Genomic DNA, 14391 nt, shown 5'->3' on the forward strand with positions numbered 1-14391 from the left:
CTGGGGGTGGTGGTGCCTTGGGTGAGTATCTGCTGGAAAAAAGTGCATCAGTGAACGAATGAGATGGTTATTGATGAGCTAGGTCGTCATGATTTTGATCAACCAGGGTAAACGTGCCGCACCGTTTTCTGGGGGCCTTTCCTCCTACGCACAAGCAGGCGCTGGGTAGAATGTGACCAGGCAAAGGAAAGGCACAAAAGTCCTGGGGAAAATACGTCCAGGATAGAAACGAAGGCTCTCTCCCTTCGCTGAAGGCACTTCCCGTGACATGGCCAAGCGCTTGCTGGCCTTGGTGCCCCCGTTTCTCCCCCTCCCCCCGTAACCCCGACTCTAGGGCCCAGGTCGGCCTGCTGGACGCATTCACCAGCACCCGCAGCCGCAGGAGGCGCGCCACCCGCGCCTGCGACCTCTGCAGGAGGAGCCGGGCTCAGCTGAGCCGTGGCGGCTCAGCGCCGGGGCGGGGCCAGGGGCGGGCGGGGCCCTGGGTGGGCGGGGCCCTAGGTGGGCGGGGCCCGGGAGGCGGCGGCCGTTGCCGGGCTACCGGAGAGCGCGGAGCCCGGGCGCGGGGAGGCGCTCGGCGTGCGCGCAGTGAGGAGCCCCCGACCCAGCAGCCCTCCCGGTACGCTGCACCCGGCCCTTTCCGCGCGCCCCTTTGGCTGCGAGTCCGGCCTGGACCTGCAGGGCAGGACGGGGAGAGGGGGCGGCGGAGCCTCCCAGGTGACGGCAGGTAGGTGTCCCGCCTCTCCGGGGGCGGCGCGGCGGTCCCTAGCCCTCGCCCCGGGTGGATCCCCGAGGAAGGGCAGCCCGGGAAGAGGCGGCTGCCGAACGGGAGGGTCGCTGGCGAGGGCTGCTCCTGTGCAGAGGAGGAGGGCGAGCGGACCGAGCCGGGCGAAGGCGACCCTCGGGCAGGGGTGACAGCCAGGGCAGAAGGACTTGCCAGGGCAAGAGGCATCGGAGATGCTGGAACCTAGGAAGCCGCGGCGGGAGGGACGCGGGAGGGTGAACGCCTCTCCGGTCTCAGTCGGCAGTGGGAGTGACGGGACTTAGTCTTTCCAGGCAGGGATCTTGTAAATAGAAAACCTGCTTGTGAGGCAAACGTTTGTGAGTATGTAAATAAATCTGCGTGAGGCTTAACCCGGGCCTTGAACGGTGGGGCTGCAGGGTCTGTCCTGGGCACCTCGCAACCGCGCGGCGCCCCTGCGTGGACTCGCGCTGCTCGGGAGGAACCGTGCGCAGGCCTGGACTGCCTACCCACTGTAGCTGGGGAGGTGCAAAGAGAACACTCACAGCACTTACAAGTAGTCCATAAGCATAGCATTCCGTGGAAAAAGAACGTTTCGCAAATATCAGCACTATTAGTACAGTGATGGGTAGAGCATGTAATAGATTAGAGAGAAACGTCAGTGCTCACAGCCCTTGCCTAGGTTCTGATGCCATTTCATGGAATAGAAATTTACTAATATACTCCTGAAGATGAAATTTGGAAGGATTAAAATTCAAGGATGATATGTTTTGATGATAGCCAACGATTCATCAAACATACATTTAAGAAACCCATGTCACCTTTTGCATTTTCATAAAAGGACTCAATTTGCAAACAAACCTTAAGCCTTGTTCAGTATTTCTTGAATTGAAACAGCTTAACTCAAAATATTTATGAAGGTGTAATTTTTACTCCATTGACGGTTTTCCTTTATTAGAAGACAATTTCTTCACATAAACAGGAAACAGTTATTGTTAAACATGACTTATGCAAACAGAAGATTTTAATATGCTGTTATTTCATGATCAGATACTTCTCTTCAAAAGGGAGGATTATACTGCATCAGTTCAGGATTTACTTGATATGTTTTCTGTTGTGCAGTTTTACCTTAGGCATTTTTGCCAATGCTACTTTCATCTAGTTTACAAATATTTCAAGCACTGATTATTCTCTAATTTAAAGATCAGTAACTTAGAAGGGGTGAGAATTGAGTCCCACTGTGGAAGAAAGTGTTTGACATTAATTATTATTCACAGAGATGTGGGTAGTTAAAAAGAATTTATCTTTGGGTGATATTTATCAAGTCATCCTGAAAATAATACAAAACATAAAAATGCATTTTCATTACGAAAATATTACCTTGACATCAATACATGGAACATTATCATGAGCTCTGTAAGTTTTTTATTTTTTAATCTATGAAAATGTCTTATAACATCTTCTTTATTACTGAGGCCACATGACTTTATTGACTTGAGAATTTTTTCCATAGTAAGTGTTAGTATTTTCTGGGATGTTGATGGAACTTATCTGTCCCTTTGATGAGAGTGTCTTTTGACTCTGAGCCCCAGGCTGCATCTTGAATTTGAAATTAAGGACATGTAAAGACTTCTTACGCACTTGAAATTGCAGTGTTAGAGTACCTTTCCTATCTAGAAACTTGAATAAGGAACACTGCTAGTATATAAGTAGCTGTAAGAGGCTTTTCAAAAGAACAGAAAATGCATTTTTTTACTTCAGATAATCATTAGCTTTAGTTTATACCTACCTACACACATATATGAATAGAAAATGAATGGAGACAGGTATTTGTCACATGCTGTCCTTAATATGTTAGTTTAATTTACCAGTTACAGCTCTAGTACATGACTCTAGGGCATGTTGGGGACTTTCGAAACATAAGTGAGGAAGTCTGCTAACACTCATGAGGAGAATTAGATTCTCCTTTTTCACCTATTTAGATCTTTGAACTGAAGATTAACCCAACCCCCTGTGACTAGTTCCATCATTCAGAAATTAACAGAACACACACGAAAGAACTGCAGGCATCTTGAATATATGGAGAAAAAGCTAGTCCTTTTAAATCTGATGAGTCAGTATTTAAAGTCAAGCATTTAAAATTCGGGAAAAGGCTAACATGCCCTATCTGTGTTGACTACAGGCTGAATGAGAATACCCACCTTGAATAAATGTACACTCCAAATAAATAGATGGCTACTTATGTGATGAGAGCCAGGAACAGTTCAACAGTGAAGTACATTTGTCTCATGGCAGCTGATTACTAAACGTTCATAGCCTTTTTAAAGTAACTTTTTAGCTGAAGAAAAAAGAACAATAAAGCAGTATGAACACAATTTCTTTTCATGATTTACGGGTTAAGCAGTGAGTTCATTCATTCTATTTTATCCGGCTAAAATGTTTACATTTAAAAGTAAGATGTTTAAACAGTATTGGGCTATCTTTTAGTCCACACATCACAGAATATGTACCTTTTACACTGAAGTTTTAAAACTTGGAGTTTAAAAAGAGAACAAGGACCCCTCAGCAATTAGATTAAACGAAGGAACTTGTATATCTAAAGATTAAATATTATGTAGCCACTCTTCAGTGGGCTTGGATAGGTCTAATATGAGGAGATCTAAAAGAATGGACACCACTTACACTGGAAAAGAGCACTTCAGATGTTTCAAAGAGAGGTTTTGGAATTGATCCAGACTTCTAAAATAAAAATTGAAACAGCTGTGTTTTAGAAATGGTTATGCACTATGTAAGATACACTGTGTCGGCATTGGAGGTCCCCACAGTCCTTGACGCTACAGTTGTTCTACTTGTATTTTGAGATAGAGAAACATTTATGAATGGGGGGGCATTTATGAATTGCCTGGGTTACAATATGCTACATTTTGAGAATACTGACAGTGATTTTCCGAAAGCAAGAATGATAGAGTCTACCACTCAGAGAAACAAAAAGAATTAGCCTCCCAAAGCCCTATCCTAGGTTAAGTTCTGTTTAGGGAAAAAAAAAAAAAAAAATTATAAAAGGTTGACAGTGAGTGGCCCCTAATGTTTTTGAACTTTGGGGGAATTGAAGATATTGTGTTTGGCAACAGAACATTGTAAAGCTTGTTGAGTTTTTTAGTAGAAAATATTTCATGATTTGAAAAAGGGAAATCTTTCTCATTCCCCAGCCAACAACAATATGTATGTGCTTATTACTGCATGCCTTTGAGAGCTTCCTAGGCTACAAAAAGGCTGCCAACTCTATGATGTAGGAAGAATGATTTTCAGAACATAATGAAATTGAAGGCTAAGATAGAGGAAGACTAGAAGCCAGGGGTTATTGTCCTGTTTGGAAATAGCAGTACCCTAAATTTCTAACTGATTTTTTATTCTCTCAGTGTATGGGACTGACATTATTTCTAAGCCATTTATGATTATGTTCCACCATTAAAATGTAAAAGACTGTATGTATAGCATTGGCTTTATTTCAATGCTGATTTTATAAATTGTAAGCCTGCCAGTTTACTTTAATGTTGATTTTTTAAAAAATATTTCAGTTTATTGCATACTGGAAAAATGTATGAGTTGAGTGTAGCTTTATTACATAATGGTGATACAGTTTTATGAGATGAAAACTGTTACCTATTACATGCATTGTATGTTAGATAATAAATCAAATAACTTTAAAAGTATGAAAAAATAAAGAAATTCATTTGTTCTAGAAAAAATACCCAGATTATTTGAATTATTCTGAAATTCATCTATTTTGGTCATTTGTAAGATAAAAAATAAAGATCATTCTCAGAAAGGTTACTGAATTAGGGGGTGCCTGGGTGACTCAGTCAGTTAAGCATCCAACTCTTGATTGCAGCTCAGGTCTTGGTCTCAGGGTTGTGAGTTCAAGCCCTTTAAAAAAAAAAAAGGTTACTGAATTGTTAAAATTAGAAAAATAAATACCAGATTCTTCTTTAATGATCTTTGTTAATATTATAGCACTGTATTCAAGAAGTGGGGTCCTGAACTGAATTGTGTTCTAATTTATATCTCAATCTCAAGTTATAGTTGCACATATTTTCCACATATATTGCTTTAGCCCTTATAACAATCCTAAGAGCTAAAATGTCATTCCTAGTTAGTGAATTTCTTCATTCATTCAACGTGTAATGGGCACATATTGTGGGTGAGCTACAGTTCTAGAGCAAAATCACAGTTCTTGTCATTAAATCCTCAAACCATAATTGGTTTGGTTGGTGCTGGAGTGAAGGGAAGGAGCTCAGTGTGACAATAGGGAATGGTGAAGACTGGGGCACTGGAAAGTACCTGTTCTTCTGTGTAAGGGACAACTGATGATCAGCTCTAGCTCATGTTGCCTTGATGTGGGACCAGATTTTCTAATTTTTCAGGAAAATTCTTTATTTTTCTATTGAAAACTTATTTTAAAAAATTAAGTGCTGCAGTGACTGAAGAAAATAATGCCTCTGGCCAGATGCTACACATGGCCTGCAAAGAGAGTGAAGTAACTAGGTAATTATGCTATGAGGTAGAGATGAGCCCAGGGTGCAGTGGAAACACAAAGGAGAAGTGCCATGCGAGATTCAGGAAGATCCCAGAAGAACGCTGACAGATTGTGGGGCAGGTATGGTAGATATAGTCACAGTACATATAGGAAGGTTCCCAAGGCAAAAGAGGGGGCAGCAGTCGGGCCCACTGTAGGTTGAAACAACCACTGTGGTTTGGGATCCAGGGGTCTGCCCAGCCAAAAAGAAATGGAGCCTAGAGCTGCTCCTCCCTAGAGGGCTCCTGTGAAGGGCTGCCTGAGACCCTGCCTCTTTGCCTATTGACACACCAGCACAGGGTTTCATGATTTGGACAAGGAAGTAGAAGGGGTGTGCCTTTCAGCACCTGTTGGATTTATCCCCTTTAGAGACTGGCCAATTGGGACACATCATATTAGTTACCATTCATTCAAATGAGCCAGCTGAGCAGCTTGATTTGATAAGCAGCCACTTTCTGTGCAGCTGAACAGAATGTTTGCCAGCTAGATGCTTCCGGCTCCCGTGTCTTCTTTGTTGCTTGCCCGTTGTTCCCGAGACTGCCTCTCTGTCTGATACTGTGGAATGGCAGTCAGTGAGGCAGGAGTTCCAAACTCCCTGAAGACAGTGAATCAGGCATCAGTAGTCTTTTCCTTACTGCTTAGCTAGAGCCAGTTTCTCTGCACGCATGTTGCAAAAACGGTTGCTAGATTGTTAGTAGATGATATCTAGTCTGGATTTTTTGGGCAAACTGTGAAAACCCATAATCCCAATAATTCATATATCTCATGGTTGATAAGTCATCTCCAAATAAACAGAATGCTGAAGCATATAAAAGCATTTTTCTATCTGGGCCAGACCCTGAATGCTCAGAAGTTAAAAGCAATTTCAGTAAATACCTTTTTATTGCCTTATTTTTATTTTAAATATTATTGCTTACATGCTTGTTATTTCATTAAATTTGCCTTCTTTTTAGGAACGCCAAAGCGTTTCACAAGGTTATTTCCTTTTCTTCCAGGAAATGCAAGGTCACACTTAAAACACTCCACCAGCTAAATTGTTTGTTTCTAAATACCTCTTTGCCAGGCTATATTCAAAGGTGTTGAGGAGATGCCACCACCCCTGCTAAGCTGTGAGCTCCCTCCAAGTACATCTTTGTAGTGCCCTGCCCCACGTGATACTGCCTCCTTTCAAGCACCTAATCACTGCTTAATCAAAGTGTGTTGAATAAATGGATAAATCACTAAACGTATTATTTTGTTATGTAGTTTTGTTTTTGTTGATCGTTTTTGTTCCCGTCATCCTCCTGTGACATGGGCCATTGGATGCTGCAGCCTAGGATCATACAACCCTAAGTCAACCTTGCAGAATGCCTGAGCGCCCCATTTTGGAGTTACTAGGCATGGATTTGATTTGGTTTTCACCGTTTCCATTACGTGTCCTTTGACCCCCAGTTTTCTCTCGCATTGGATGGAAATGAATATCTACTTTAGAGTGTGGTAGTAAGGAAAAAAATTACACTTTTTATAAAGCCTTCACACAGTGCTCAACATATAAATGCTTAGTTCAGGCTTTGAATTGATTCTTCGTCTTTGAATGTTTTCTGCACAGCTGTAGGTCCAGAGGTCTAAAACGTTACCGGCCACTGGATTGTGACTGTGTGAGTAATGTCTCCTGTTGGTCTAACAAGTTACAGTCTTCAAGGACCGTCACATACATTGAATTATTTTGATTTTCAATGCCAATGTCATTAACTACAATAATAATCATTGCCAACACTTATGTAGCCCTGATTATGTACCAGAAACAGTTTGGGTCAATTCACCCTCTTAGCAGTGCTTTATAAGTGCTGTTAAATTCACTTATTCCTCACAGCAATTTCCAGAGGCAGTATTATCACAATGCTCAATGTAGAGATGAGGAAATTGAGGCTCCGGTTAAGTAACTTGGCCAAGGTCACACGCCAGTAGGTGGCATTCTCAATAGCAACTGCCACAGTAACCACATTGGCCCCTGTCATCTGTTAAGTGTTCTAGGCACCGGGCTAAGCACTTGATGTGCATTATCTCAGGTAATCCTCACAACAGCCCTGTGAGATAGGTTCTATCGTTATCTTGACAGATGTGTAGTTTCAAAGTGACATTGCTAAGAAATGGGGCTGAAAACCTAGGTATTCTAGTTGAGATTTTCCCCTGACAGTTTCCCCGAAGAGCCAGGCTCTTTTTACCCATATTGGGTTTACATGCAGAAAAGTATTTGAACTTGGACTTTAGATCATCCCATCTGCTGTCAGGACAATCTACCCAGGCTAAATTATTTCCCAGCCTCTTGGTATAAAAAAGCTAGACGAAGAGAGAAGTCACAGAAAAGAGAAGTGACATATTCCAATGGTGCATTTTTGATCTCTAGCTCCCAGGATAAGAAATCTTCTGTAAAAATCTCACATTTTTATTTATTTTTTTTAAAGATTTTATTTATTTTTGACAGAGAAGGAGACAGCCAGAGAGGAACACAAGCAGGGGGGAGCAGGAGAGGGAGAAGCAGGCTTCCCGCTGAGCAGGGAGCCCGATGTGGGGCTCGATCCCAGGACCCTGGGATCATGACCTGAGCCGAAGGCAGACGCTCAACCGTCTGAGCCACCCAGGTGCCCCAAAACTCACATTTTGAAAAAGTGAATTAGGATTTTTAAAAATACATCTCCATATCATTCAATCCTGTCTTCTAGTCCAAAGCACTTAATGCCATGTAGATATAATGACTTGTAGATATAATGACATGGTAATAAGATATATCTGAGATAGAATGTTTATTCTTATTCACTACAGAAGAACTAAGTCAGTTATGTGCAACCAAATCTCACTTGCTTTCCACAATATATTCTTCATTGTTTTGTGCTTCTTTATTCACTAAATTAATTCAGCAAACATTTATGTGCCTATATGAGCCAGGTACTATGCTAGACACTGGGAATACAAAGAGTAATAAGGTGCGGTCCCTATTTTAAAGGAACATACAGTCTGGTGAGTAAAACTGGTATACCAATAAGCATAATTGCTATGCCATATGAGTGATGCCACGCGTGAATGTAGAAAGGCCTATCGGGCCATAGGGAGCAAACCTCTTTAGTGTGCTTGGTCGTGGACAGCATCCCAGCAGAGTGAAAGTTGAGCAGGTTCTCGGAGGGATTTAGCAAGAAATGCTCTCGAGACCAAGGTTACAGTCTGTGCAAGAGGGCAAGACCATGGGTGTTTAGGAGAATTATGGGCATCAGGCTATGGCAGAGCTGGATGGGCGTGAGAGCAGTGACCAGGGATGACACTGGGGTGGGGGTGGGGTGCTAGCAGGTGAGGTTATAAAGGGCACAGGTTCCAGGCTAAGGAATTTAAAGGATAATTTGCAAAGAGAAACCCGCTCAAACTATTCAATTTATCATGTGTGTTGAGAGAATAAGACAAGTCAGCACATAGGATATAGTTCCATTTAGTTTTTTTTCTGCCCTGTCATCTAAAAAAAGATCTCCTTCTGATGCAAAAAATCATAGTACTTTATTTTTCTTTTTTCTTTAATAGTGTTTATGTGGTTTTTATCTCATCACCTCTTTTAATTTATAGACTTTATTTTTATTTATTCGTTTGAGAGAAAGAGAGAGCACAAGCAGGGGGAGAGGCAGAGGGAGAGGGAGAAGCAGACTCCCTGCTGGGCTGGGAACCCGCCATGGGGTTCCATCCCAGGACCTGGAGATCATGACCTGAGCCAAAGGCAGACGCTTAACCATCTGAGCCACCCAGGTGCCCCATAATTTATAGACTTTTCAAGGAGGACTACGTAATTTACCTTTTTGCTTCAAGAACATTACACATGTATTTTTTTTTTCATTATAAATGAAATACTTACATTAGAAAGAACTTTTAGGAAAAAGAGGAGAAAAAAGTTATCCAGGATGCCCCAATATGAACCTAACCACTGATAGTACTCTGAATTATTTATTTTTGTACATAAAACAGGTGTATCTTCTGAAGTCAAAATCATATTGCCACAACTTCTAACTTGATGTGCATGGTAGTGATTGCCTCTACAAGAAGATGCTACAGTATTTGTGTGCCTTCTGCAGTAATTAGTACAGAATCCCAGTGTAGTGGTCCGTCTGACCTAGTTACTTGATAGTGGCTCTATCAATCTCTTTTTCTCATATTTTGTGTAAATGCTTTGGTATTTATACCCTCTTTTCCCTATTAGCTTAATCCAACAGATTTTATGTTTTTCTTTTAAAAATCAGCACATTTTAAAAAATTAAGACCATGTCGATAAAAAGATAACCCCAAGCATACCTTTCGGGAAATGTGATTTTATCTACTCATCCCAATCCTGTGTCTGCACAAGTAGGAAGCTGCGTGGTTGGGTAATGGCTGGGTCATTTTTAGATGGGCAAGGAGGAAAAAGAAGCTATGACCAAGAAGCTGGAAAAGTAAAACAAACAACAACAACAACAAAAAAAAACCCTTTGAATTCAGTCAAAATGGGTCATTCATTCAACAAACATAAAAATGATTTTTCCTTGCGCTGCTGATTGGAGCTACTCCGGCACCTGGAATAACCTTCTGGGTTGTCTGTCTCCAGGCTGTGTTGAGGCTCACCCCCGCCTGCCCTGCTTCCTTTGTTGTTAATTGCTATTGTTTTTCTTAAGGTCTTTGGCCCACAGTTCTGGTTCTCTGCTCTGGTTTCTTTCTAAGCAGTCACATTGTCTGCTCTGGGTCTCTGTTAGTTTTGGAAGATTCAACTTTGAAGAGAAACTGATCCCTTGTTTCTCTACCTAATAGATGGAGCCACCAGCTGAGTCTCCCCCCCACACACACCTTTTTTTTCTTTCTCTTTTTTTCTCTTTTTAAAATTAATCTCTTCTCAGGACATTGTGTGGATCTGAAAAAAAAAAAAAAAAGGCAACCGTGTTTGTTTCTACATTTTAGGTCATTCTCGTAAAGATAAGGAGGTTTGGCTTACCTTTTATGGAAAGGTGAATGCCTCCAATTTCATCATTTGTAAATGATTTTTAAATGTTTTAAAATAAATGCTCATTTTTCTGCTCATAGATTATTTTCACTGTACTGGTTGGAGGAAGAACTCACAAATGCCAAACATTAGCCATATCTGCTTCTCAGTGGGGCTGTAGGCCCAAGACCCGAGTGTAAGGTCTTTATTAAACAGAGCAGATTGTGTTGCAGGGTATACATGCCTCGGGGTCACTAGAGCCAACCCACCTGGGTGTGCATCCTGCTGTGTCTCTTACTAGTGTGAACTTGAGCAAGGGACTCAGCCCTCTCTGAGCCTGTTTCCCCATCTCTAAAATGGAGATAATGATAGTGTCTCCCTTCTAGAGTACTTGTGAAGGTAAATGAGTCAATTCGCTGGAGCCAGTGCCTGGCACACAGTATGTAGCACATGTTCATTGCTATTTTATTACCATTATTGGCCTCTTGGCACTAAACCCATCTACATGGACGGTTTATATAGTCACTGTTCGACTATAACTCTCTACCGGGTGGAGCGGTCGGACACTCTAGAGACCTGGGTAGAAAATAAAGGCATGTGTAGGGGAACCTGGCTGGTTCAGTCCGGAGAGCATGCCACTCTCGATCTCCGGGTTGTGAGTTTGAACCCCACGTTGGGTGTAGAGATGACTTTAAAAAGTAAGATCTTTAAAAAAAGAAGAAGAAGAAAATAAAGTTATGTATAGCCTAGGAATTCAGAGCCAGTAGGAGTTTTGCATATAATGTGTAGGGAGACAGAGCTTCCAGTCTCCTCACCTAAACTGTGAAAGGCTTACCTATTATTTGTCCAATTATCTTTTACAAAGCGATTTCCTTTAAAGCATAAATAGTATGACCTAGTATAAACATTAATGGTAAACAGTCTAGAGTAAATACAGAACACAGTGACCGATGTCATCCTGGTTAACTAGATCTTCTTGTCTTTTAGAAAACTCTTCAACAATAAATACACGTAATAAGAGCCATGGCTTTAAAAGTGCTCCTGGAACAAGAGAAAGCATTTCACACCGTTGTAGTTTTACTGGCCTATTTGGTAAGTCAAGTCTGCACTTTCATAAGAATGTGGTGGAAGGAGTCATCTAAGTACGCGCTGAAACTATCTTCTATTTCTAATCCCATCTTTTAAATTTTTCTCTCAAATTGTATTTTATCAATGTTGCATTTCATTAAAAAGCAAAGATTGCTGCTGAGTCTTGACATTTGTAGCAATTGTTGAAATTATTTTATTTACATTTGATGAAGTAATAAAATCACAGCGTTACTAAGAGCCCCATGACAATCGTGCTCCCTTGGGCATATAGGCATATGTCTCTATAATACACCCTAGGCCCTAACGAGACCAGATTCTCTTTGGAGCCCATGACTTACATGGTTTGTGAAGAAATTAGAATCGATTTTTAAAAGAGCTATTCTTCTTATATGGTTATTTATATCCTTTTTGGTTCCAAAAAGCATTAAAGACAGATGGAGAATTTTAATGTTTGAAAGCTTGACACAAAAAGATCTATGAAGGTGTTCAAAAGAATTGAAATTTATTTAATCTGGAGATAGGATCGTCATCCGCAAATGTAAAATGAATTATTTATGCTAGAGATAGTACCTGAAGTCTTCCTGAAAGACAGAATAAGAGGAGATGGGGTCACGTTGGAGTCTGAGATTCAGATAGAGGAGAGAAAATGTCCTTTTTTTCAACTGAGGCTGTGACACGTTCAAATGAATGGTCTAGGAGGGAGGTAGTGGAATTTCTTTCTCAGAGAGATTAGTCTCTTTGTGACTGAATGGAATCTCCTACCTACCTCTCTTAAGATGGGTAGTCAAGGGGAGTTAAGAGGGGCAGGAAGAGATTATTAGGCCTTTAGCCCCAGATCTTTTTCTAGTCCTGAATCCCACCCTGAATTCTCCCGCGCGCCTGCTGGAGATGTTCAGACTTCGATTTTATTTAGTTTGTTTGCAGGACTTGATTACAGACACTCCTGCTTCAAGGTGGAGGTAGTTTGTATTGAATAATACATTGAGTACTCATCATTACAACCATCAAAAACAGTTTCCTGTGCCTCTGCTGTAATAACCATTCTACAGAGCAATAGCTTGCTCACCCACTGCTTCTTACTAGAAAAGAGATCAGATCCTAAGTCATTTTCTACCTTGGGCTCTCAGAAAAGTTTCAAAGCAAGATAGCCATGAATTTAAAAAAAAAGGAGACCTCATTCAGGGAATGCAGAGGAGAATCAGGCTTATTGATTTATTTGCTCCACTGACTTATTCAGAAAGTAATTTTTCTTCCTAAAATGAACATTAAATTGGCCTCACTCTGAATTAACATTGACATTCAGTGATCGAGTGAATACCGATGATGTTGTTCCTTTCTTGCAAAAAAAAAAAAAAAAAATGTAATTAACTTACTTTAAAAATAAGGTTTTTGCAAAACTTTTTTTTCAGGCATGTAAAGTGATTTGTGAAACAGGAGACTGTCGACAGCAAGAATTCAGGGATCGGTCTGGAAATTGTGTTCTCTGCAAGCAGTGTGGGCCAGGCATGGAGTTGTCTAAGGTAGATATCTGATGCCTAGTGAAGTTGTAGATTTCTGGTTTGTATGTTTGCTTGTTTTAAGATTTTATTTATTTATTTGAGAGAGAGAGCGTGCACACACAAGTGGGGGAGAGGGGCAGAGGGAGAGGGAGAAGCAGGCTCCCCACTGAGCAGGGAGCCCTATGCAGGACTCAATCCCAGGACCCCAGGATCCTGACCTGAGCCGAAGGCAGATACTTAACTGACTGAGCCACCCAGGTGCCCTAAAGATTTGTGTTTTTAAAATACATTCTTTTTGGATAAATTCTTTTAGCTCATTGCTAGTGAAGATTTGGACACCATGACAGAATTCTTGGCTCATGTCTCACTGAGCTAAAAGGAGTAGGTTCTAATAATTAGAATTTAATAAATGTCGTTTTGTGTACTTCGTGTTTATTGTATTTCATTGAAAGAATTGAATTATTAAGGTGTATTTGGATGAATTAAAAAGAATCAATGCTCTACTAAAGATTTAAAAATAAAAGAGTGATAAGAGAAAATGTTAATGCTACCTTCTTCTACTGGGCCTTCCTTCTCTTAAAATGAATATTGCCGTGGCTAGTCAAGAAGTAGCGCCTCCAGTAAGCACGCTCCATGATGGCAGTTCCTTTCCAAACCAGGGTTCTGCACATTCTTTTGACAATGCAAGCACTATTATTAGTCTCCATGTTGGGTGTATGGTATTCCCGGGAGCATTTTAAATATATTCATCTTACCCGCTATTTGTTAAGAAGTGGTGTGTTTCAGGAGGGCATATTTCAGAGTCTTGGATATTCTCAGACCTTCTTTTTTGTGAGCGTGTTCAGAGCTATACATCCATTTGCTTTATTCTCTGACCTTTTGAAGATGTTACTCTCGTTGTGGATAATGGATATATCATTTTGTTCTAAATAAAGCATCAAAGACTGCCTGTTAGAAAAGGAACAAAAGATTTTTCTTTTGACTTAAAGTGACTTTTAAAAGAGAAGTCCTTTTCCCCTAGAGATGGCCGTTATTTAAAGCTAAGTCTTGTCATTCGTAGATTTTTGATCAATGATCTACAAACAGCAGGAAACAAAGCATTATGCATTCTGCAAGTACTTCCTGGTTGATGGCTTTTCTCTGCTGGTTGTGTTCAGTAAGTGGGGCCATTTAGCATCCTGAGCTTTACATTTGGATTGAAACTGGCTGACCTTTGAACCCTGGGTTACGTTGAATATTGAGTTAACTATAGCATCTCAACTGGTGTTTTTCAATCCCTGTTGATTGTAAAAAGGTGCATTTTCAGACGTAGGTTTTGTGCTGTTGGGTGTAAAAGGATTCCTTAGAGCAGACTTGTAGATCTAGGATCAGTGAACAGAGTAGTGAAAAATGCGACGGTGCCCAAGAGGAAAATAGATGATGAAGTTGCTACCCCCCTCTCAAAAGTTCTTCTTTTCCCAAATCTCGGTGAAAATCTGAGTGAAATGTCACAGATTCTGAGAGATGAGTAAATCATTTTCAA

General features: G+C 41.0%; 1 protein-coding gene across 1 annotated transcript in view; it reads left to right on the forward strand.

Moving 5' to 3' along the window:
- The first annotated feature begins 543 nt into the window (after positions 1-543).
- TNFRSF19 (TNF receptor superfamily member 19) overlaps positions 544-14391 on the forward strand; it is a 75527-nt gene continuing 61679 nt past the window's right edge. The window contains exons 1-3 of the mRNA XM_081815277.1: positions 544-727; positions 11269-11373; positions 12780-12890. Of these exons, the coding sequence (XP_081671403.1) occupies positions 11305-11373; positions 12780-12890 (180 nt within the window). The 5' untranslated portion in view covers positions 544-727; positions 11269-11304. The remainder of the gene's footprint in view (positions 728-11268; positions 11374-12779; positions 12891-14391) is intronic.

Source organism: Leptonychotes weddellii, chromosome 3, assembly GCF_054177405.1.
Source record: "Leptonychotes weddellii isolate Sample4059 chromosome 3, ASM5417740v2, whole genome shotgun sequence".
Taxonomy (NCBI): Eukaryota; Metazoa; Chordata; class Mammalia; order Carnivora; family Phocidae; genus Leptonychotes; species Leptonychotes weddellii.